The following is a 24,083-nucleotide window of genomic DNA, read 5'->3' as shown; positions in this document are numbered from 1 at the left end:
TTCATGTCTAAATATTTTATTATATTAAAAAAATGAACCTTCACCTTGTCTTCACATGCTTCATCAAGGATATCAAGAGCTTCAGAAGAAATTGTTTTGTTTTTATCATGTAGCTGGGTCACTAGTAATTCAATTCCCCAATTATTGAAGAATTCAACATTAGCTCTCAATAATACTCTTAAATGTTTTGTTGCATACAGCCTGCAGGCCTGTAAAAGTAAATGAGAACATTAAAAAAAACAAGCCAAACTTCGCCATGGACAGCCAATTTGACTCTTCTGGGGGACAGTTCTGCTACTTGAAATGGGCACAAAGATTGGAATTGATGGGTTAGCCCTCCATATGAATACTTTTTTAGTCCTGGTAAAACAAAATACTTTTGTTTCTATCTAGCTGCTTCTTCCCCTTTATATAAAATTGTGAATACTCTATGGAGTTCTTTGGACGAACTAAAATTTTAAAGTAAACAAATTTCATCTCATGTTCTTAGAATTTATAATTAATTTTACTTGGCTAAAACTTACAAAGTATTGAATTAACCGGTTATTAAAAAATACTTTTATTGCCTACGTTATACTCACATCAGTGGCTGCAGTTAGGATTTTAGAAAGGATGACTCTAGCCAATCCATCTCTGCTATAGTCCAAGCTAGAAACAGTCAGTTTCAGCAAGTGATCTTGATTTTTCAAGGAGCAAAGGTTAAGGAGACTAAAAAAAAGGATGAAACTAATTCATTATTTCAAGAATTACTAGAAATTCCTGTATCAATTTATTAACTTAACAAATACTTTTAAATTCCTAATACAAACAAGCATTTATAAAAGAAAGCATTTAATGACAAATATCACATAAAAAAAGAATATCAAAGCATCAAGACAACTCTAAATTTTTCTTTTTTGCATTTAAATAAAACTTAAACACACGTACATAGACTAAAAAGCATACCATTTCTGACTACATTAAAAATAAAGTTTAGGTATATACTGAAACAGAACCTAGGTATGCTCACCATTGAAATACACTGCATTTTTCCAGCATTTTGACTCCATGTGGGTGGCAAGAAAGTGTTCCAATAAATAAAAAGTAGTGTTGACTAAGAGTAGTCAATAAACCATTATTTTGAAGACTTCTTTCAGGTTTCATTCCAGATGAAGCATTGAGCCACTGAACAATATCCTTTACTAGATCTTCTAAGTATCCTTGCCCATCCTAAAAGCAAATACATTGTGATATTGTTGGAAAAGTCATTAGTGCTTATAATTAGAAAAATCAACTTTAATCAAGTCCAAAAAATTTAATGATAATGATGAAGTTACTAATAACAGATGTCAATCTTTTGTTTTTAATCCCATTCAACACAATGTGGCATGGATATGGTATTACTTCCCATTTTACAAAGAGAAAACCACGTCTTCTAGAAGGCAAATAACTTGCCCAATGTCACATACGTAGCTAGTGACTAAGAACTCAAATCGAAGCGTGGGCTCATTTTTTGTGTTTTCAAATACAGCTTATGCATATTCAGAAATAAAAGGAAGGGGGAAAATTCAATGAAAAACATTTGCTTTGGAAAATATTCGAAGTGCTTATTACCTCTTCAGACTCAAGAAGAAATTCTGTAAACTGGCAACCCACAACTGTGAGCTGCTTAGACTTGGCAAAATCCAGATCCAGGTTGGCATATAATTTACTGCTGGGCTTGTAAAAATAAAGTAGTCTTCGTACAAACCTAAGATCAGAATAAAATTAGCAACAAAGTAAGAAAGCAAACCATTATTTTAGAATCTTAACCATAGCTTATGACATCACAAAGTTTTGAGTAAGTTTTAGGTCTAAACCAACGGCAAGAAATTTAATAAACACATTTGGTACATTTCTCTCTCTCTCACAAACAAAACAAAAAAAGAAAACAAAAAAATCAACTAAAACAAACCTCTTCATTGTAAACAATATCTTTGTGAAATAAGAATTTTATGGTGAGATGCCTGAAAGAAATACTGGAGAAGAAAGATGCTAGTAGGAAAAATGCAGATATAACATAAGAAGATAAGGTTGGATAAATATAAGGAAGCCTCCTCGACATAAATTTTCTTCTACAGTATTTTATCAAGAACTTTGTCCCACGGCTTTATAAAATAATCTTATACTAAATAATTGTAAGCAAATGTTACCACACTATGATTTTGTCAGTTTTTTCACAATTAGGCAAAAAGCCAAGTATAAAAGCTGCAGGTAAAATTTAGATAACTGAATTTATGAAGCAATGGACATAATTTATGATATTTCAATGTCATAATTCTCAACAGTATGCTCTAAGCTTCCACCTAATTTAGTTCAATTTAACTTCATGTACTACAATCCAATCCAATAAAGGTTTTCAGGTCCAGGAGCTGGAGAAACAAAGCTGAATGAGGCATCATCTCTGTTCTCAAGGAGTATGAAAAGTTAGTGCTATAGTTCTTTATTCCAATGTAATTTGTATGTTCTATATATTTCTCAAAACTTAATATAGATATTAAGTTAAATATCATGAGTAGATGAATACAATCAAATAATAATGCTAATGACGAATTTCTAAAGATGCAGTAAAGGCCCTCTTAAGTGACCTCTAATAAGATCGGTAATGGTGGTTGGTTAATCTAAACTGGGAAGGATTAAAAATGCATGGGGGTACTAGAGAACAGCATAGTAGCTTGATGTGCTTTACATGCTATGAACATTACTATATTTTATGGAAGGTATGGAAAGCATCAACTTGGTTAAGAGGAGTATAAAGAGGAGGAAGAATGAATCCTCCAAAGTCAGATGCAAATGGAAGTAGAAATGAAATATTAAAAATGGCCATTATTTTGGGGAGGGGAAACAATATGTCCTTATTATGTCATCCTCATATGTGAGAGCTAAGATTACCACATGGTTGATATTACCTCAAATTGAGAAAGCTTTATTTCAAGTACTTCATTTGTTCCAAAACTAAAACTAGAATGTAAATAACTAGAAAAAGAATCAGCTGATGCTTTTTGGTTATAAAATAAGACTAGATATAAAAATGTACATTATGTACCTATTGAACACCAACTACTAAAATTTATGTATCATTAAAACACCAACTATTACTTTCAGTAGATATTAGTTATAATTCAAAACTAAGTTTTTAAAATTTAAATGCAAAACACTTCTTACATACCTGTGCAACTGTTCATCTTTATAGTTTCTTAGATTTACATTTGGCCACTAGAAAAACATAATATGTTATATTATATACTTATTTATCAATTCCCAAACATACAATTATGCTGAATTACAATGAATAATAAAATGAAGACAATCAACCCATCACCAAGAAGCATCCTGTCATACCTTAAGAATGGTCCCTATAAGATTCCAATTCCATTCAAGATTCTCTTTATGTTGAAGGACTTGGCTATCTCTAAGGTTCGTTAAAAGAGCCTCCTCTGTATCCTAAAATCACCAGAAAATAATAAGAAAAATTAAGGCAAACTGTCCTCACATCAGAAAACTACGTTGAAATTTTAAAAACAAAAGCAAAGATATTTCATTTAAGGATGAATTATCAAGGTTTTTTAACTTTAAAAAGTTGTAAAACATAGCTCAAAACTGCCTAGTCTTTACAAAACCTGGGAGCCATTTGAACATCCATCACATGAATAAAACTGCAAAAAGGTGATTTCATATCAGTACCTTAAGAACAAATATATCTTTCTGAACTCGGAGATACTGATCCCGTTTCTGGTGTGTGGCAATTGCTTTCTGAATAATGTGATCTAAATGAAGGCTGTAAGGCTTAGGTCCTCGTTTCTTCATTTCGTGGAAGCGTTTTAAACAGTTCAAGGCTGCACTGGCTCGCCTAATGAGAAAAAAATTCAATCAATACTATAGCAAGGCTAGCGTAACTTTAAAGAAATCACTTTGGTGACCTACTCTATTAAAATTTACATAAATTCAAGGTAGAGATTGTTACTAAAAAGTAAATTATCCGGCCCTGTAGTGTAGTGGTTAACTTCACGTCCTTTGCTTCGGTGGCCCAGGTTCATGGATTCAGAACCCAGGCGCAGACATACACCACTCATCAAACATGCTGAGGCAGCAACCCCCATACAAAATAGAGGAGGACTGGCACAGATGTTAGCTGAGGGCTAATCTTCCTCAAGCGGAAAAAAAAAAAAATGAGGAAGACTGGCAATAGATGTTAGTTCAGGGTGAATCTTCCTCATCAAAAAGTAAAATAACATAAAAGAGATGCTAAAAAAAAAATAAAATTTGGAATCATAAGGAAAAAAAAATCAAGAACACTGCTGATTTATATGAAGAAATACTAATTATTTAGACTCAACTAAACATGTACTTACTAATCTTTTCTTCTATGGTGATGGGCACTTTTTATATATTTGTTTTAAGAACTCCTTCTACAAGGTCAGAAATATAATTTTCTATATATTTTTATAATTGTTTCAAAACTTTGCTTTTCATGTCTAAGTCCTTAATCCACCTGAAACTGATTTTTATTTAAGATATGAGGTTGACAGATAATTTCATTTTCCCATGTGAATAATCAATAATTCCACCATCAATTGAACAGTCTTTATTTTCCCACTGATCTGCAACTATAAATGGTATCCTTCTAAAAATTATTTTTACTTCTTTGTGGTGCATAAAAGTGCAGTTTGCAAGAATTTGGTACTTCAGAACTTCTGGTAAATACAAATCAGATTTAAAATTTAAAAACCTTGAGATGTGCTCAGATTGGCAAGTATTTACTCTATCCAGTAAAGGAGCTTACCGAGCTAAAAGAAAACAAAAAAACTCAAACAAAAAGCATTCTAAGAAGGCTATTATTACTAGAATTTTGAAGGTAAGTTTAAATTCCTCATGAATCCCGAAATTCATGGCCATAATCTGACCCAGAGAGTTTAGGTCTACCAGGCTTTGGGAAAGTACATTTTTCCATCTTGAAACTACTGAAATAAAAACTGAAAGTTACCATTACTAATGTAAGCTAGAGTCAGAACTGAGATGGGCCCTCATGCCCTCAGTTTATAACACAACTTCAGTCTGTTAAACAATAGTATTTTCATTGACAGAATCAAAATTAATAAACAGAATATTATTTATTTATAGTGCAGCCCATATGTGTACTTAATTATTAAACCTAACTAAACTTTTGAGAAACGTACTATAACTGTTCACAAAAATTCATTTCTGAATAGCTAATGAACCACATTTCACTAACACTACAAAAAGAAATAATGAGGTCCAAATATATAAATTTTTCTGATCATAATAGGGGAAAAAAAAAAACACCCCTGGCCTAGACATAATCTTTACCAAGTGAAAAAAGATTCCTACTAGTACTTCCCAATCAAGCTCCTCCATCTTTACCCTTTAAATTGTATTTTATTATTAGTACTGGAACTCCAGCAGAGCTATAACTGTATTACCACACTTTTGTTTATAAATTCTGTTTGCAATTATCTCCTTCAGCATTGAATAATTTTAGTTATTATAGTATAGGGTACTCACTTCCATAATTTTTAACCACACATATAAAAGAATACACTGTTAGTCTTTGTGCTTCATGAATTTGAAACAATTTAGACATTAAAAAAGAGCCTAAATTGTTGCTCAAAACGTAAAATAGTCGAAAAAACCTCTCAAACAACATTTTTAGTGATCTAGCAGAAAATCTATGTCCTTAATCAGAAACATGCTAGAAAAAGTTGATTTTACTAAGTTCTAATACCTTACAGTCTAAAATACAAATTATTAAATAAAACTATTAATTTTCCTCTTATCTGTAAGGCTTCCCTAAAAGAACATCCTAGCATAACCTATATATACTACTTTTTTAAAAAGAAGAGAAGGTCGGGGCTGGCCCCGTGGCCGAGTGGTTAAGTTCGCGCACTCCGCTGCAGGCGGCCCAGTGTTTCGTTGGTTCGAATCCTGGGCGCGGACATGGCACTGCTCATCAAACCACGCTGAGGCAGCGTCCCACATGCCACAACTAGAAGGACCCACAACGAAGAATATACAACTATGTACCGGGGGGCTTTGGGGAGAAAAAGGAAAAAAATAAAAAAAAAATCTTTAAAAAAATAAAAAAAAAAAAGAAGAGAAGGTCATCTAACTGGGTATCAAATACAAACACCAGGGACAAGCTTTGCTAGGGCTCTGACACTTACAGTCTCTTTTCCTTGGGGATATCAAAGGATGCAGCCATGTTCATTAGGGTTGGCAGGCAGTGCAAATGATGGCTATGTGAATGAGGAAGAATTGTGTTCGCCTAAAAGGAAACATAACATTCTATGAGTTGAGAAGTAGAAATATTTTATGTTATAGATTATCCACAGATATAAAACTAAAGACTCTGAGGTCTTATGAAATTAATCATTTACTTTCCAATACATATTTATAATTTTTATCTTATGTACTTTCAACAAGGATGAAATGTGACCAATATAAAGGTACAAACTCACATAACATTAATAAAACCACTGAATTTCATAGATCCTTTACTATGACATTAAATTATAAATTTTAAGTGATACTGGATTAAACTCGACTCTTAAATGACCTTAAAGCTTTATATATCAAAACTTAGATACCGTACTACAATGTTACATTAAAAATAACATTTAAGATGCTAGCTGTAATACCATAACTTATGAGTTGACTTCCTAAATTTTAAAAACCATCATCTCAAAATAAGTTTGCCTCATAGTCCAATAATCTTTCAAACAAGAAACTTATTATTAACTCCTGCTTTCCAAACAAAATTCCACTACTCATTCTGCTTTCTATCAAAGAAAATAAGTAAATTACCTAAATGTGGAAGCCAGAAGATGTATAACAAGCAATGAACTAACACCACTATACTCAAAATGACCAGCTTTTATATTTCAAGGGAATCAGAGAATTCTGGTCTATGGGGGAAGGGAACAGATGAAACTTAGAAAGAAATTCCATCAAGGAAAAGCAAAGAATTCTGGATATTGATAACCTTAGGAGGAATGATATCTTAAGAAGTAAAAATAATCAGACCTGAGAACCTGCAATATTACTGAATTCTTCCATAGTCAGCTGAAGAAGAAGAGAGCAAGTGGCTAAATAACTCACTGATAAACAAAACAGTTATCACTAAACTCTGTTCAATTCTCTGTACCTCACTTAAACAGAGGTGGGATAGAACTGGAGGTGGAGACTGAAATAACAATAAAAACAAAAAATACTTTGCCAACAATAGCAAGTCATAACATAACTTGAAAAGATTTGCCATAAGGGTTCTTCTTCCTTGATGAGTTTAAAGTGGTTCTTTTTATTTAGTATATTATTAATAGGTAACCTAGAAATAAGAATTTCTACCTTGCAAACGATCAGAGTTCCCCCATTGCTTAATTTACTGGGAGTAGAAAATGGTCAGATCACTTTCCTAGCTCCCTGTTTCCAGAAGTTACTGATGTCGTGAAATCAAGGCCAAAAAAATAAAGAAAAAGATTCCTACCCTCTGAACCTCAACTTACAAGTTTAGTGAGAAGACTGTGTTCAAACAAGACAGTTATATTTAGAATTTCGCACAAAATTTTCTTTAATTCAGGCACTGATTGCCATACATCAACTCCATTTCTAGCTGACTGAAGTAGTATCTATGAGTTTTGTAATTTCTTGCTGTTTAGGTAGGAAGTCTTTCTGAGAGACACTAAGATTTACAGGACTGAAAGTGTCAGCATCGAAAGTGAGCGTAAAAATTAATATTCAGAATTTTGTATTTTTTATATTTGTTCCATTTATAAAACTAGCCTCTCTATAAATCAAGATACGAGGAATCAAGGGCTCTTTGTAATGCAAAGATAAACATTCAAACAGACGCAAATTTATTTTTTTGAGAAAATACAAAGTAGCATTGCTAAAATAGCCTGTTTATAAATTAAAACATTAATGATATGAAACATAATCAGAAGTTGCTAAACTTACCATATGTAAAAGCTCTCCTAAAAGGATGGTAGCTCTAACCGAGATATGGTCATCGCTGTTTGTTATCACTTCAACCAAACCCTTTGAAAGTAAAAGAAAATATCATAGTTGCAAAATAGTATATATGAATACATTTATGTATCATCTATGTCTGTTCTGAAAGAATTCGTTGGAGAAAACAAAATAAATAAAACAGAATAAAATCAGGTTTATAAGTCTTACCTCTAAAAGTCCATTACGAATAAATGCAGAGAGTATCAGTGCCAAATAATTATCCATGAGGTCTGGCCTGGAAATGAACACAGCACAGAAACAATTTAAATAATGTTCCAAATATTACATAATTTAATGTAAAAACAGTAATAATAAATTTGAACCATTTCTTTATTTAAATTCTACCTGGATCTGGCACGATGAGGAAGAATAGTTTTTGCCTCAGCAGCTACAAAGCCATCTGAAAGCCTCCAACTGTCTTGGAACCTACCTGGATCTAAAACAGTTAAAATTAGGTGGTTAGAAGAAAATTAGATGTCAAAAAAACACTTCAGATAAATGTAGAACCATTAGCCAGCCAAGCCATGAACAATTTTTCTAAATGTTGGTTAAAAAATAGACTGAAAAAGGCATACAGAAAAAAATGATGTATGTAAATGCACACAGATCTAACTTTCTTCATTTGGGGACTCAGGAGTCATTTGGCTAAAATAAGACAAGAATCAGACCATCTAATTTGATAATTACAGAGGTTTCTTATTGTCTCCTTTCTTCCTTTCTTGGTCCATCTTTCTATTACTCTCATTGCTCATCTGCAAGAGCTAGGGTGATAGAGAAGAAATTAAGATTTCTTATTTTTAGAATTTTATTTGAGGTTTTATTTTTACATTAATTTCATGCCCCAATAATGCTGTAAGAAAAGAAAATGATATTCAATATTTAGTACAGTATTTTTCCTTTAAGAGAGTCTGCCTCCATTAGATAAGCCATTTAAAAAGTTATATTATATGAATAGCTACAAATGCACTTCAATACTTACCTACACTGAGCAGTGCTTCTATGAACTCTTCAGTCACAACAGGTAGAGGAAGACGAAATATATCATAAAGCACTTCAAGCAGACCTCGCTGCAAGTGCAAACATATACAGTTCATTTTTCTTATGGACTAAATCATTGCTTAAAGATTTTTTAAATGTCCTATATTGAGAATAAAAAATTGATAAAAACAGAACTACTGTATTTTAGAAAACTACTGTCATCAGGCCTATATTAGAAAAGGGGTAATTACTGAATGCTTACTACATACATGGTTTTTAATCTTTTCAATAAATCTTTTATTGTCCCCATTGTACATATGAGGAAATAGATTTAAAGATTAAAAGTAATTTGCCCAAGGTCATGGAGCTATAAATACAGTCATATGCCATATAACGACTTTTCGGTCAATGACCACATAAACGGTGGTCCCATTAGATTATAATGGAGCTGAAAAATTTCTGATGCTTAGTGACATCATAGCAAGAAAAAGGAAACTGCAGGAGAAGAAAAAGAACTCCCAAGAAAATTCACAGTGAAGGGTTTAGCAGAAACTTTTGCAGACTTCAACAAGCTTCTTAAAAAGTTTGAAAACATGGACCTCAACATCAAAAGGCTTCCATTAATAGAGAGGAATGTTCACAATGCATTACCTGTTTATAAGCAAATCTATGATGAAAAAAACAAACAAATCACCATGGACATATTTCTGAAAAGAGTGATACCTCCTCAAGAAGAGCCTCAAGTAGGTCCTTCAGGAGGTATTCCAGAATAAGGCACTGTATCACAGGAGATAACAGCTCCATGGGTGTTATTGTCCCTGAAGACGTTCCAGTGGGACAAGATGTGGAGGTGGAAGACAGTGATATTAATGATCCTGACCCTGTGTAGGCCTAGGCTAATGTGTGTGTTTGTGTCTTAATTTTCAACAAAAGAGTAAAAAAAAAAAATTTTAATAGAAAAATGTTGGGGCCAGCCCCATGGCCAAGTGGTTAAGTTTGCATGTTCTGCTTCAGCAGGCCAGGGTTTCACCAGTTCGGATCCTGGGCACAGACATGGCACTGCTCCTCCAGCCATGCTGAGGTGGCATCCCACATGCCACAGCTAGGACTCACAACTAAAACATACAGCTATGTACTGGGAGGGCTTTGGGGAGAAGAAGGAAAAATTAAAAAAATGAAAATCTTTAAAAAGAAATAGAAAAATGCTTATAGAGTAAGGATATAAAGAAATATAACATTGTACAGCTGTACAATGTGTTTGTGTTTTAAGGTGTGTTATTACAAAAGAGTCAACAAGTTAAAAAAATTAAAAAGTTTACAAAGTAAAAAAGTTACAGTAAGTTAAGGTTACTTTATCATTGAAGAAAGAAAAATATATATATTTTTATAAATTTAGTGTAGCCAAAGTGTACAGTGCTTATAAAGTCTACAATAAGATACAGTAATGTCCAAGGCCTTCATATTCACTCACCACTCACTCACTGACCTACCCAGAGCAATTTTCAGTCCTGAAAGCTCTATTCATGGTAAGTGCTCCTCCATACAGGTATACCATTTATCTTCTATATCATATTTTTACTTCTATACCATACTTTTCTATGTTTAGATACATACAGATACAAAAATACTTACCATTGCGTTACAATTGCTTACATTATTCAGTACAGTAACATAATGTACAGGTTTGTAGCCTAGGAGCAACAAGCAATACACATAGCCTAGGTGTGTAGCAGGCTATACCATCCAGGTTTGTGTAAGTATACTCTATGACGATCACACGACAATGAAATCACCTAATGACACATTTCTTAGAACACATCCCTGTCGCTGAGTGACACACAACTGTAATAAAACCAGGAGTCAAACCTCAGTCAGCCAGACTCCAAAGACTATGTTCTTTCACCATTGCCCTAACATTTAGTTCCCTGCTCATAGGCCATAGATCTTTCCAACTATAATCACATCCTTTCATTTCCAAGGTCTAAATGCTTAGTTCACATTTTAAGTGAAGCACTCCTGGCTAATATTTTCTAATACTATTTTTCAACTCTAGGCTTGGTTCATATAAAGAAGAAATAAGAAAGCAGCAAATTTTATTCCTTTGAACAAAATTAAAACAAACAAAAACATTTAAAGGGAAAAGGAAGAATCACTTGAAGAGTTAATTTGTTCCCCCCACAATTTCAATTTATTTTAGCTGTTCAATACAAATTCCTAGGCACTAAGAAGTTAGGACTACATCTAATAAATAAGTGAATAAATATTAACAACCCAATTTTAATCAGAACCACTACCCAGAACATATTGTAAAAGCTCGTTAGAATGCATACTACTGCACGTGCTCCTCCGTAAATATGTTGCTATATTGCTTCAATCTTTTACAACGAGAATGCCCTTCTGTATTGTTTGCATGTTTTAATGCGTAAAGTATAATTAATTTCATATTTTTAATAAAGTCATAGTTCCTAACAATAGCAGGATTTCAAAGGATTCATGTTATCCTTAGTATTCAATTAGGTAGTAAATGTTTACGTATTTTTAAAATGCTCTATGCAACAGATTAACAATTTATGAGGAAAAGGCATCATCTGAAATAACTTTTTTTACAATTCATTTTCTCTGTTAAAAGTCAAAGAATAAAACAATTACAATAACTTTTACTTACCCTTATTTCCATATTTGGTATGCAAAGTACTCCAATTAGAGACTGGATCCCAGAGTTTCCAGGTTTACATAAATTAATAATACCTAAAGAGGATAAAAAGAAAAAGAAATCTCTGACTTAGATTTCAAAAGAATTTCTATTTATTTATATATTTATTTTTGTGAGGAAGATTGGCCCTGAGCTAACATCTACTGCCAACTTTCCTTTTTGCTTGAGGAAGATTGTTGCTGAGCTAACGTCTGTGGCAATCTTCCTCTATTTTGTATGTGGGATGCCACCATAGCATGGCTTGATGGACAGTGGTGTGCAGGTCTGTGCCTGGGATCCAAAACTGTGAACCCCAGGCCGCTGAAGCAGAGCACGCAAACTTAACCACTACGCCACTGGGCCAGTCCCTCAAAAAAATTTCTGTACTTAATATATCCATAATACAAAATCTGCGATGTTTTTCCAAGCAAAATTATAATATTATATTGTTTGGTTATCATAAGAGATAATATATTTCAAACATTCTCTGAATTTCTCTACTGATTAGAGACTATCAATAATTTTATCATTTAAATTCCTTCTATTTGTTTCATACCCAAAAAGGTTCATGAATCTGACTGCCTACTACTCCCATCTGCTGATGACTGATTCTCAGGGACTAACAATACTGGAGAGGGTAAGACAACAAGTCTGTCTCCCTTATTTAATGCCTCCTCAACTGAAAGCCAAAAACTGCTTGATATTCGTCTTTTAAAAGTTTAATTCTAAAATATGGGAAGTGCACAGAAGAGTATAACAGAGAATTCAAATAAACTGTGTGGATCAAAATTTTAAGTGAGATAATTGAGTCAAACAATTTTAAACATACTAATATCATGTCACAAAATAAAATATGTGAATAGCTAATAAACTCATACGAAGTGTTCAATATCATTAGTAATCAGGGAGATGCAAATTACATTCACAATGAGATACCACTACAGACCCACCAGAATGGCTAAAATTAAAGACTGACAACACCAAATGCTGACAAGGATGCAGAGCAACTGAAACTCACATACACTGAGGATGGGAGAATAAAACAGTCTAAGTATTTGGAGAAAAAGTCTGGCTGTTTCTTATAAAACTAAAACTAAACATACATCCATCCTGTTACCCAGGAATTCCATTTGGGTATTTACTCAAGAGAAATGAAAGCTCATATCTGCAAAAAAAAAAGACTTGTAGAAGACTGCTCATAGTAGCTTTACTTACAGTAGTCAAAATTGCAAACAGGTCAGAGGTTCACTAACAAGAGGAGGGCTAAAAACACTGTGGTATATTCACCCAAAGGAATACGACTCAGCAATAAGAAGGAACATATTATAGATATATACAACATGAACGAATCTCAAAATGATTATGTTGGGTGAAAAAAAGCCTTACATAGGCTAGGATCTCACTTAGATGAACAAGCAAAACTGATCTATGATGACAATAAACAGAACACTGGTTGCTTCTTAGGGTAGTAGGGGGTCAGGGGTTAAATAGGAAGGAGCATGAGAGAACTTTCTGGAATGATAGTACTGTTCTATATCATAAAAAGGGTTTGGATACACAGGTGTAAGCATTTGTCAAAACTCATTAAATGGTAGACTCAAGATTTGTGCATTTCATTGAAAGGGGTTAATTTTACCTAAAAAAAAAACCCCAAAAAACAAAAATAACCAAATCAGAGCCATAAACAAATACTAAATTCTCAGTAATAGCGTGCATGCTGAAGTGTTCAGAAATCAAGAGTACTGAATTCTGCAACTTCCTTTGAAATGCAAGAGAATAACATAAGAGGACTGATGCATTCACAGAGGGATGGGCTGATGGAAAGACATTTAATAAAGCAAATAGAGCAAAGTCTAGGTGATGGAAGTACATGGGTGTTCACTGTATAATTTTTCTGTATGTTTGAAATTTTTGATAATAAAATGTTGAGAAAAACATTTTTAAAAAGTCATACAGGACTCTAAAGTTCCCTGTTACTTCTAGCTAACTAAGCACATATATTTATGAATAATCTATATTTTCTCTTTGAACTGAAGTTCAAAATTCAAATTAAAACACAAAAGGCAGACTTACTTGCTTAAATCATCAAAATGGTATTTCTCAAACTTTGATGTTTGATAGTAACATGAGAGATTAAATACACTAAGATAGTCTTTACAGATCATATCTGCACTAAGAGGGAAAACAGGCTACTGTAACTCATGAGGAAACTATGTTTTAAAAGTTCATTTGTCAATCAGTTATTTGGGTTTTGAAATATATAGTATCATAGAAATATTACAAATATACAAAAGCTTATTTAACTCATAAATAGTACCAAAGAATATAAAAACTATTTAGGAAATTATTTTTGTGAAAAAAACGTGTTCAAAGTTCTAACTTGTAATGCCATATTTCTCTTCTTACTTAAACGGGAGAGTGGAAGATTTCCAACCTTCTAAGTTTCTAATGATGGATCAGTGTATAAGGACCCCAAGACAAACTGAAGCACAGTAGAAAGAAGTTTAAGAGAAGCAAGGAGAGAGACAGAAATGAGAGAGACACTGATAGGGAGAGTAGAGTCTGGAAGTAGGGAGAATGAGCAGATAGTAGCTAAGCTGTACTGGTGCTTAGAGCAGAATAAAATTCATTTTTTCGTAAGATAGGAACTGCTCTAATGGCAAGGAAGCTGAAGGATGAGAAAGGATGATGATTATAACTACAGAACACAAAGTTACAGTGAGTTTTGAGGTAAGTGCAGTGATGGTTAAGCTTTGCAGGCGAACTGTGTTAGTTTCTCTACTGACAGAATGTGGTGAAAGCTGGTTGAGCATGAAAAAGGATGTGTGATGGCTGGGCTCTCATAGAATCCTAGGCTGTCCACGAGGGTAAGGGGAAATAGGCAGTCATGAGACAGAGCAAGGCTGGAGTTTTTTCACCAAAGCGTTGAGAGTCTAGAGGAAGTTCCTGAAAATCTACTGGCTAGCGGCCAACTGTATGGCTGGGATAGTCATTTGTATGGAAACGCTATCTGTTAGGTTACCTACGTACCCAGAAATGTTCAGGTGATTTTTCTTGTTCTGTTTACTGCTATACTCCTTCATAAGCTATCCTTTAAATTGCTTTACAAACTCAAGAAGGAAGAAGGTAATCATTAATATAAAATAACACATTTAGTGGTGGTATTATTTTGAGGAAAATCTTTGCTTTTCATTCCATGGAAAGATACGAACATGCAGAGTCTCTCTTCTCAAGAAATTTGGGACTACTAATGGCCTATCTTGCTTATTTGGTATTTATGACATTCTACATTGTACATTTAGGTAACAAACTTCAGTTACATATACAGCTAACACTCCTAAAATTTTTTTGGTATAGATCACGTTTAATTTTTTTTAATTGCCCGGGGAATCATTAGCACATTGATTTACAAATAGTCAATTTAAATAATTTTGTACAAATCCCTTTGGCTCGGAATAACATATAAAATAAGACTAGGTTAACGTCTAAATTAGATGTCGCAATAATAATTTAACATTTGAAAAAACGGTCAAGTTTTTCTTATTGGATCTTATAAAGCATCACACAGTAACTTACCTGCCCAGGACCGGAATGTTGCTATGATTCCCATTTTACTGGCTAGAAATCTCGCTTCTCTGTCTTCTCTGTTGGGGGAGGGAGGGGCCAAAGAGGGGGCATCAAAGAAATAAAATGTTAAAATAAAAAGTGAGTTTTTCCTGCTACTGTATTCTGATGACAGCTATCATTAGTTAATGTTTAAACATTTACAGGAAATAAGATATGTTAAAAAAAACAAAGATCAAATCTACCTCAAAGCAAATTACTCAATTATATACTGACTCCACCCTCAATTTAAAATTCACAATATGGCTTAAAATAAGTTATAAATTCTACTTTTCTGTTCAGTTCTACATTTCCTGCTCTTTCTGAAAACTATTCTTAGACAGCTCATTAACACCTTTAATTGAGCATTAGAGACCAACACCAGCCTGCTTAATTAGCATCTTTGTTGCAAGGCTGCCCCTTAGCAAAAAAAATTACCACATAAACCTCTTTCTTTTACCACATGTCTCCTCTTTACTTTGAAATTCTTGCCCCAAACTTATTTGAGCATTTCTAACAAGCAAGCTCAACAGCCCATATATTCAGAGAAGTTATTAAATAACTAGATATTATTAGAATATCAGCAGCTACTTTCTTCTTTCATAACTGTGTATCTAATAGTCTCACTTGTCCCTTTCTATGCAATAGTTTATGAAAATAAACTAATAAAACTATTTATATTTGTTAAACATTTTCCATGTATGGCTTATGGCCAATTTCAATACTTAACAGCAATCTTGTATTCTTTATTTATGCCACCTCAACCATCTCCACCCTGTTGACTATCCATTTTTTTCTTCCCTAATAAAGTTCTTAACAGTTGTGAGAATATAGAAATCCAGAGAACTGGGAAAGAAAAAACAGAAGGCATAAAGAACAATGACAGAAAATCAAATTAAAGAACAGTGAACAATCAGATGGTCTACAAAGAAGAAATGAAACACTTAAAAACATACACACACAAAACAAACCACGTTAAGCTCTGTAGCACCAATCAGAATGAGAATATAACAGAAACTAAAATGGGGATGTGGAATGGTGGAAGAAATGAGAATTGGACATCTGTGTGGTTAAACTTTTGGTGCTCCTTCTCTTAAAAATGTTAGTGACATTTATATTGATTATCTGGTTATCTACTCTCTAAAATATTTGGTAAATTTTTAATATTTTAAAAAATCACTCATTTCCTTATTCCCTGGCCATAATGTACCCATACTCTCGAAACTGCCCATACTCCAGAAACTTAATGAAAGTAAAGTACAGAACCAAGTGAGAAAGAAAGGATTTTGGTGGACTGTTCATTTATCCCCTCAACTCTAAAAAATATCCATGCTCATTTCTTGCTTATCCTATTAGGTGGAATTCTAAAAATGCCCCCTATCCCCTCAAGATTCCATGCCATAATCCCTGGGTCCTGTGTGATATCACTGCCATGATTGTGATTATGTTAATGTTACATAGCAGCAGACATTAAGACAGGAAGCTCATCCGGTAGGCTTGACCTAACTGGAAGCTTTCTCTAACTGGTGGCAGAAGAAGAAGTGAGGGAGATTCAAAGCACAAGGATTTGAGGCATTCTTGCTGTTTGAAGATGAAGGGAGCCATGTGCCAAGGAAAGAGGGTAGCCTCTAGAAACTGAGAGTAGGCACCAGCTGACAGTCAGTAAGGAAACAGGGAGCTCAGTTGTACAACAGCAAAGACATGAATTCTGCCAAAAAGCTGAATGAGCTTGGAAATGGATTTTTCATCAGAACCTTCAGGTAAGAGCAGTGCCAGACTTCCGAGCTACTGAACTGTGAGCTAACAAATTGATGTCATTTTAAGCTGCTACATTTGTAGTAATTTGTCATGCAGCTACAGAAAACGTATACACGCTCCATCAATAAAGAGGATGTCCAAATATTCTAAGAAGAAGCCAAGAATGCGGTTAAGAATCCCAATTCATAACTTAGCAGAAATAAGGTTTGAGAAGTCTTAAACAGAGGATATCTATTTTGATTTCTTAGCTCACGTCATGATATCTTAGGGTGTGAGAAGGCCAGTGATGGAGGTAATTAAAGATATGAAACCACCACTTTTAATTCAGGAGAAAAATGAAAACTAACAAAAATATCCCCATTTCACAATGTTCCAAAACTTAGTGAGGAATTTTATATACATACTATATATCAAAATAAGTATGTCTGAAATTCAACAATTTTACTAGAAAAACACCTCACAGCATATTTATTGGAATTGCATCACTTGCAAAGTTTTCAAATAGTACATTATTTGATCCCTGAATCAATTTAATTATAAAGTTATCCCAGAATACCTAGTGAACAAGTGCTTTTCTCTCCGAAAAGACTTTGAAAATTATTCAGCCTCATTTCTAGAAAATAATGTTTATCTCCTTTTATTTCCCTGTTAACTTTACTCTCAAAATTCTATATACTATGTCTTTTTGCTTAATTTGTTAAGGCAGCTCTTTCTTCTATTTTCTGTGTTACTTCATTCTTTTAGTCTCTCGATGTAACTATGCTAAAAATACTTACAACAGAAAAACAATTAAAGATCTAGGTTTCTACTGCAGCCTACCTTACATTTTTTAAAATAAGAAATTAATTCCAAGTCTTTAAATTTTCCAAAGCTTACTTTTAATTTTTTAAACCACAGTTAATTATATTACAAGAGAACTACAACCTAACTACATGAAAAAAGAAACTTACTTAAACTCACATTTTTCTGGCTCTACATGCAATCAGACAAATCTCAAAGTTTTAATAGCAACACACACACCACCTTATAAATTACTAGGAACAAACAGTACTTACTTGAGCTGTCCTTCAGCTGTATCTGGACTATGTCTGTAGTGAAAATCAGTATAGGGTGCTAAAATTCGCTAATTAAAGAAAAAAGCAGAAAAAGAAGATTAAAAAAAAGCTCCTTATTATGAAATACATTCTTCCTGTAACAAGCTAAAATTAATTCCACTTCTCTTTATCTTTAATTCGGTATACTGTTTGAGACACTTATTTCTTCAAACTCATCATCATGGAATATATTTGAGTGATTTTTTTTAATGTACAAAGTGAATTTTTGAACTTTTAAATTGAGGTATAACAAGACACAAATCATGAATGTATGGTTTGATCAATTTTCTCAAACTAAGCACACTCCTGAAATCAGTACCAGATGAAGAAAACACCACATCCTCAAAGCCTCCTTATTCCCTCTTTGTACTCAGGCACTAACAAGAGTACTATTCTAACTTCTAACACTATGACTTAGTTTTGTCTATTTTTGAACATTATTTAAACAGTTTATTTTATAAATTACATTCTCCTTTTGTTGCTAGTATAAAGAAATCCAAGTTATCTTTGTGTATTGTCTTTATATTCACAACCTTGCTCACTTTAAATCACTGTAAATTCACTACTACTTAGAGGCCTTTCAACTTTTGCCCGGGCCCCTCCTCTTAGGAGGCCTTTGCGTCCCGTGCAGTGGAGGCTGCAGTATATTCCACTGTGCTTTCCTCAGACTCTGACATTGTAGCTTCTGCATAGATTCTTATTTCAGCAAATGTCGGGAGGGGTAAACCACACTTGGTCTGGGGACTTTTCACATCTCTAGGCTTGTCTCTCCATACCCGTATGACTGCCAAATACTCTTGTCTTCAACCTAGGCCTAGGTTATATTTGTAGCCTCCAGCCTGTACCCCAAATCTGCAAGTGCCACCAAGGACATCTGGAAATCTTCAGGGCAACTCTCAAAGAATCTTCCTTCTCTAGAATTTCACTCCCTCTGGTCCTTATTGCTTTCACAGCTCTATATTGCTTTAAGTATATGATTTCCACAATTATTCAGCTTTTCTAGTTTTCCACAGCAGATGCTATGAATTACCCTATTCTCCTCTGAAGTATAAGTTTAAAAAATGTTGTTTTTAAAATTTACTATAAAAAATTACAATTAACTTACAATCCTTACAGACTGTCTATTCTAATAACATTATATTAATCCATACTTTTTTCTGTCTTAGGTCAAAACATATCACATACAGTAGAAATAGAAGCCAAGGTAAATTGAAAAAGGGATTTTTAACAGGAGAAAGATTTAGGCCTTACAACAGAGGCAGTAGCACTGAAAATAGTTTCTTCATATGTAGAAAAGAAAATCAAGAAGTATCAATTTAGAATGAAAATTGATAAAATATAATAAAAATGAGGACAGTATTTTCTTAACAGCAGACTCTATGATGAGGAGGATGGTGATAAAGTATAAGATGATGATAATGACTAACATCCAAGACAACTAGTATTTGTGGAATATTTATTATGTGCCAGGTACTAATTTTACATAGATTAGGAATAATATATGTAAAGCACCTGGAAATACTGCCCAACTCATTAGAAGCTTTCCCTGAATGTTAGCTGCTGGTACTGCTACTATTACTTTAGTTTGTATTCTTCACAGTAATTTAAGGTAAAAATCATGACCTTCATTTTATTGTACTTAGGAAAACATGGATCCAAGAGAGGCTAATAATTTGCCCAAAGTCATAAAGCTAGTAGGTTATAGAGCAAAACAATCAAAACCAGACCTGTATAGCCCAAAGTCTATGCTCTCAATCACTATGCTATTCCAGGTGGATCATTTTAAGGAAAAAAAGAACTAACATTTGTGATTTAAAAAAAAAAAGATATAAGCAAAGATAGTAGTGTACGTAAATGTCTTTCATGTTCTTTGAGGTTTTTCATTCATATAAAGGCTTTGCTAATGTGCTGTACATTAACAAGAAAGATATATATAAAAAAAGAAAAATATATATTCTAATTCTTTCAAGTATATTTGGTCATTAGTTGCTAACAAATGTTTCCAAGTTCAGAGAATTTTAGCACGGTTGAATAAATAAATAGTATATGATTACCAGGAGCTATTCACACACAACTAATGTACTAAAGTCCTTAAAAAGAAATAGTCTTCTTAAGTAAAATAAGTAAGTGTCCATGTAACCTTACTTGTGCTCTAATTTGCCTAGTAAAGTTTTCATAGATAATAATAAAAAAAAATAACCTTCACTCTACACACTGATGAGAAATTCTTGAGAAAAAATATTTTCAAGTCAGTCCAAATTGAATGAGCTATAAAATATTGCTAGGAATAAGCCAGTCTTAGTTAATTTAGGTTTGATAATTAACGCTACTTCTATTAACTTTAAAATTCAAAGTAAGAGTACATTCTTAAAGTCATATTTTAAAATTAGAAAATAATATTAAATTTTCTACCTCTAATTCTACATCAGCTCGCACATATTGTCGGGTCTTTGGATGATTGAGGAGGTGCAAAATTGTAGTAATGAGGGCCTCATTTATTCGACTTAGTTGGCAATCGATCACATTTTTCAAGATGGTGTTTAGTCCACCTCGAAGGGCCACCACCTCTGGATTCTGAAGTGCTAAAATAAAAAAGAAAAGCTTAATATATTATATAGGGTATAATTAATAAAAAGTAATCAGAAATTTGGGATTTTATTTTAAAACTTAACTTCCTTTCTGACTTGAAAAACTTTCTAGTCAACGACATTTAAAAGAGCACATGAATAAAATATATCTAATAAGAGTCGCTGAATATACTTTCCAAACCCTGACTTTTTTTATGTCTCTGAATTGTTTATTCATATCCTTTGTCCATATTTTACTGAAATGGTTCTTCTTTCAATTGCAAAGAGTTCTTTATATAGTGGAATTATTAGCCCTTTATCTGTTTCAAATCTTTTATCTAATTTGTGACTTAACTTTAGATTTTATTTTAAGCTCAGAAACTCCTTACTTCAAAGGCGAGGCATTTTCTTTGTATGTGCACACACATATATATGTATATTTTAAATGAGTTCATGATTAACATTTCAGTTTTTAATCTGTCAGGAAACTGAGTTTGGCTTAATATGATAAATTCAATTTTTTTCAAATGTGTAATCAATCATCCCAACATGTTTCCCAAAGTAATTTTTCTACTTTTGATATACTAAAATTTTTTATCCATCAGGGTCTGTAACTCTTAATTCTTTTTCATTTTTCTACCTCTTAATAACCTAGATTAATAATTTTTTTTCAATACATGAGAAAAAAATCCTTCCTTTCCCTTCCATTTATTCTTTTTCAAAAGTGTTTTCATGGTTGGATCTCTCCTGTTTATTCTAGCTGAATTCTAGAATTAGGTTTCTTCTTCTATTTTTTCTAAATTGAGGTATAATTACATACAGTAAAATGCACATCTTAATAGTATAGCTCAATAAATTTTGAACACTGTCTATACTCTTATAACCAATACCCCAATCAAGGTATAGCACTTTCACTGCCGTAGAAAGTTCCCTCACATCATTTTTCAATCAGTGCCCCTCTACTACACAGGCAACCAATGTTCTCATTTCTACCCGTACAGATTACTTGTGCCTTCTGGAGAATCCACTGGATAAATTCAAAAGTCAAAACTATCACTGAGACACACACACAAGCCACACAGGTTTCTTATTAAGTTTATTTGCTGTATATATAGATTTTCTTTTCTACTTTAGAAATAGTATCATTTTTTTCTATTATATCTACTGATTACTGCTGAAACACAAAATAAATCTAACAAATCTGTATTTTTATTTGTTTCCACTGTACTGAATTAAACTTAAGTTCTGTTTTTCAGATGATTCAGAGTTTTCTAGATATACCATCTAAAAGTAATGGTGTCTTCTTTCCTATATGTAAACTTCATTTATTATTCCGTCTTACTAACCTTGCTAAAAGTTTTAAAACAATGCTAATCAAGAGTTAAAAGGATGTAGTTTTTGTAGCGATCTACCATTAGGAATAATACAGAGTGTTGATTTGAGATAAATATTCTAGAGTAACAAAGTAGCCTTCTAATTATTTTATTATATATATGTGTATAGATATGTGTGTGTATATATATATAAAATGGTAGTTCCATAAAAAAAGATAGGTTTCCACATTTTTAACATTCTCAATCAAATTACATTACATAAGAATTCTCTCTTCTTTGAAACAATTTTTTTTAAGACAAAAACTACCTGGATGAGTCTTTCTGGAGGCAATTATTTCATCACGTACTCCAACGGTTTTTGATCTATCATCATGTTTTCTACTTTTTGAGTCAAATGGGAATTAAAATTTTCTCTGAAAACTCATTTATTTCAGTAAGATTTTCAAATATATATAAAACATCTCAATTTTAAAAACTCTTATTATGTTCTCTTCCTCATTTTTATATTAATCTTGGTTCTCTGACTTTTGTGTTTTCAAACATGAGTGTATGTTTGCAAAACTGTGTATCATGTTTTTCTTCTTCCAATTAACATAGGTTAGATTAAATAATCTATCTTGTTCTCTAAGACTCTTAATTTCATTGTTGCTTTCCTCCTGCTTACCTTAAAATTAATTTTTTTTCTTCTTTTTCTATTTCTTAGGTTCACTCACTTATTTTCATTACTTTTTGCATAATTATAAAAGAATTTTATGATAAGTAAACTCTGATTATAGCTTTCCAGGAATCCCATACATTGACATGTAGTCAAATTTGTATTATTTTCAAAATACCCTTAATCAAGTTTCTGACTTTGTCTCTAAATCAACAGGTACTGTGGACAGTATTTTTAAATCCGCAGTGGTAGGGTCTGGCTCTTTTGTTTCTTTAGCTTAAAATTTGGTATTAATTTACTTATTATATCAAGAGTAAATATAAGCTACACCATTTCTACCTTTGATGGGAAAAAATATCATCTTCTCTTGTCATTTGAAATTATACTTCTTTGGTTATAAGTGAAGTCGGTGAGGTTGAACTTTTTAAATATGTTGATTAACCGTGTTATTTCCTTGAGAATTATTTATTTTTTTCTATTGAACTTATAAATAAGTTATTTACCTATCATATTTGCTACATTTATTTTTCCTTTGTTTTTTCTGGTACTATATGTTTTCTCGTCTCTTCATAATAAAATCTATAGCTGCTAAAATCTCTGATTTCTTTTGATAATTCAAAACTCCTCTTCCTTACAATGATCAGATAAGTTTTTTTCCCCATTTTTTCTCCATTTAACTCTTTAATCCTTTTGCATTTAGAATTCTTTTTTTACATATGGTGGGTTATTTGTTAACCCACTTCAAGATAGCATAGCATGGTTAACTAACATCTGAGAGAAGCAGACTTTAAGACATTTTATTCTAATTACTGGAATTTGGACAATTCCTATACACTAAATTTCATGATGAGTAAAACTTTAAAATTTATAGAATTTTAATGTCACTTTGAAATTATTTGTTAAGTACCAAGTCCTCTACTTCCCTATCAAAAATGTCCTACTTTTTCATATCTTTGTACCAATAAGTAAAGAATTCATTTATTAAAGGCATTAAGAAATGTTATATACTTTCTTTAAAATACATTTTTATTACATGAATAAAATTCTTACCTAGTTCACAGATAATGGCAATGCATGCTCGAACCATTCTGTCTCTTTCTTGAAGTCCATCATTTCCAACTGCTATTAATGAGTTGGCCACAGAGCTAGGAAACAAGGAAGCATTCACAGTAATCATCTGTAACAGAGAGGAATCAGAAAAAGAAGTTACTTACTTCATAATATATTTTTAAAATTTATTTTGTTCAGACAGATGTTTTAAGACCACAGAATACTTCTAAGATCAAAGTATCAATTTTAATCTCCTGCTTCATATAAACAGCTCAAAGGATTAATACTGCAATTGATGCAATAAATGTT

At 32.6% G+C, this 24,083-nt stretch overlaps 1 protein-coding gene across 6 annotated transcripts in view; it reads right to left on the bottom strand.

Moving 5' to 3' along the window:
- Window positions 1-24,083, bottom strand: part of RICTOR (RPTOR independent companion of MTOR complex 2) — a 112,141-nt gene that overhangs the window by 31,494 nt on the left and 56,564 nt on the right. For all 6 annotated transcript variants that reach the window (XM_044779390.2, XM_070519739.1, XM_070519738.1 and 3 more), the window contains 17 exons: window positions 23,775-23,901; window positions 20,581-20,750; window positions 18,130-18,197; window positions 15,290-15,357; window positions 11,687-11,769; window positions 9,023-9,110; window positions 8,389-8,479; window positions 8,212-8,278; window positions 7,990-8,070; window positions 6,201-6,301; window positions 3,703-3,868; window positions 3,361-3,462; window positions 3,188-3,234; window positions 1,594-1,729; window positions 1,010-1,209; window positions 582-708; window positions 45-209 (listed from right to left, as the gene is read on the bottom strand). In XM_044779390.2, the coding sequence (XP_044635325.1) occupies window positions 45-209; window positions 582-708; window positions 1,010-1,209; window positions 1,594-1,729; window positions 3,188-3,234; window positions 3,361-3,462; window positions 3,703-3,868; window positions 6,201-6,301; window positions 7,990-8,070; window positions 8,212-8,278; window positions 8,389-8,479; window positions 9,023-9,110; window positions 11,687-11,769; window positions 15,290-15,357; window positions 18,130-18,197; window positions 20,581-20,750; window positions 23,775-23,901 (1,887 nt within the window). The remainder of the gene's footprint in view (window positions 1-44; window positions 210-581; window positions 709-1,009; window positions 1,210-1,593; window positions 1,730-3,187; window positions 3,235-3,360; window positions 3,463-3,702; window positions 3,869-6,200; window positions 6,302-7,989; window positions 8,071-8,211; window positions 8,279-8,388; window positions 8,480-9,022; window positions 9,111-11,686; window positions 11,770-15,289; window positions 15,358-18,129; window positions 18,198-20,580; window positions 20,751-23,774; window positions 23,902-24,083) is intronic.

Source organism: Equus asinus, chromosome 10 (assembly GCF_041296235.1).
Source record: "Equus asinus isolate D_3611 breed Donkey chromosome 10, EquAss-T2T_v2, whole genome shotgun sequence".
Classification (NCBI taxonomy): Eukaryota; Metazoa; Chordata; class Mammalia; order Perissodactyla; family Equidae; genus Equus; species Equus asinus.
The sequence above is the reverse complement of the archived record's forward strand: the minus strand, read 5'-3'. Positions and strand labels throughout refer to the sequence as shown.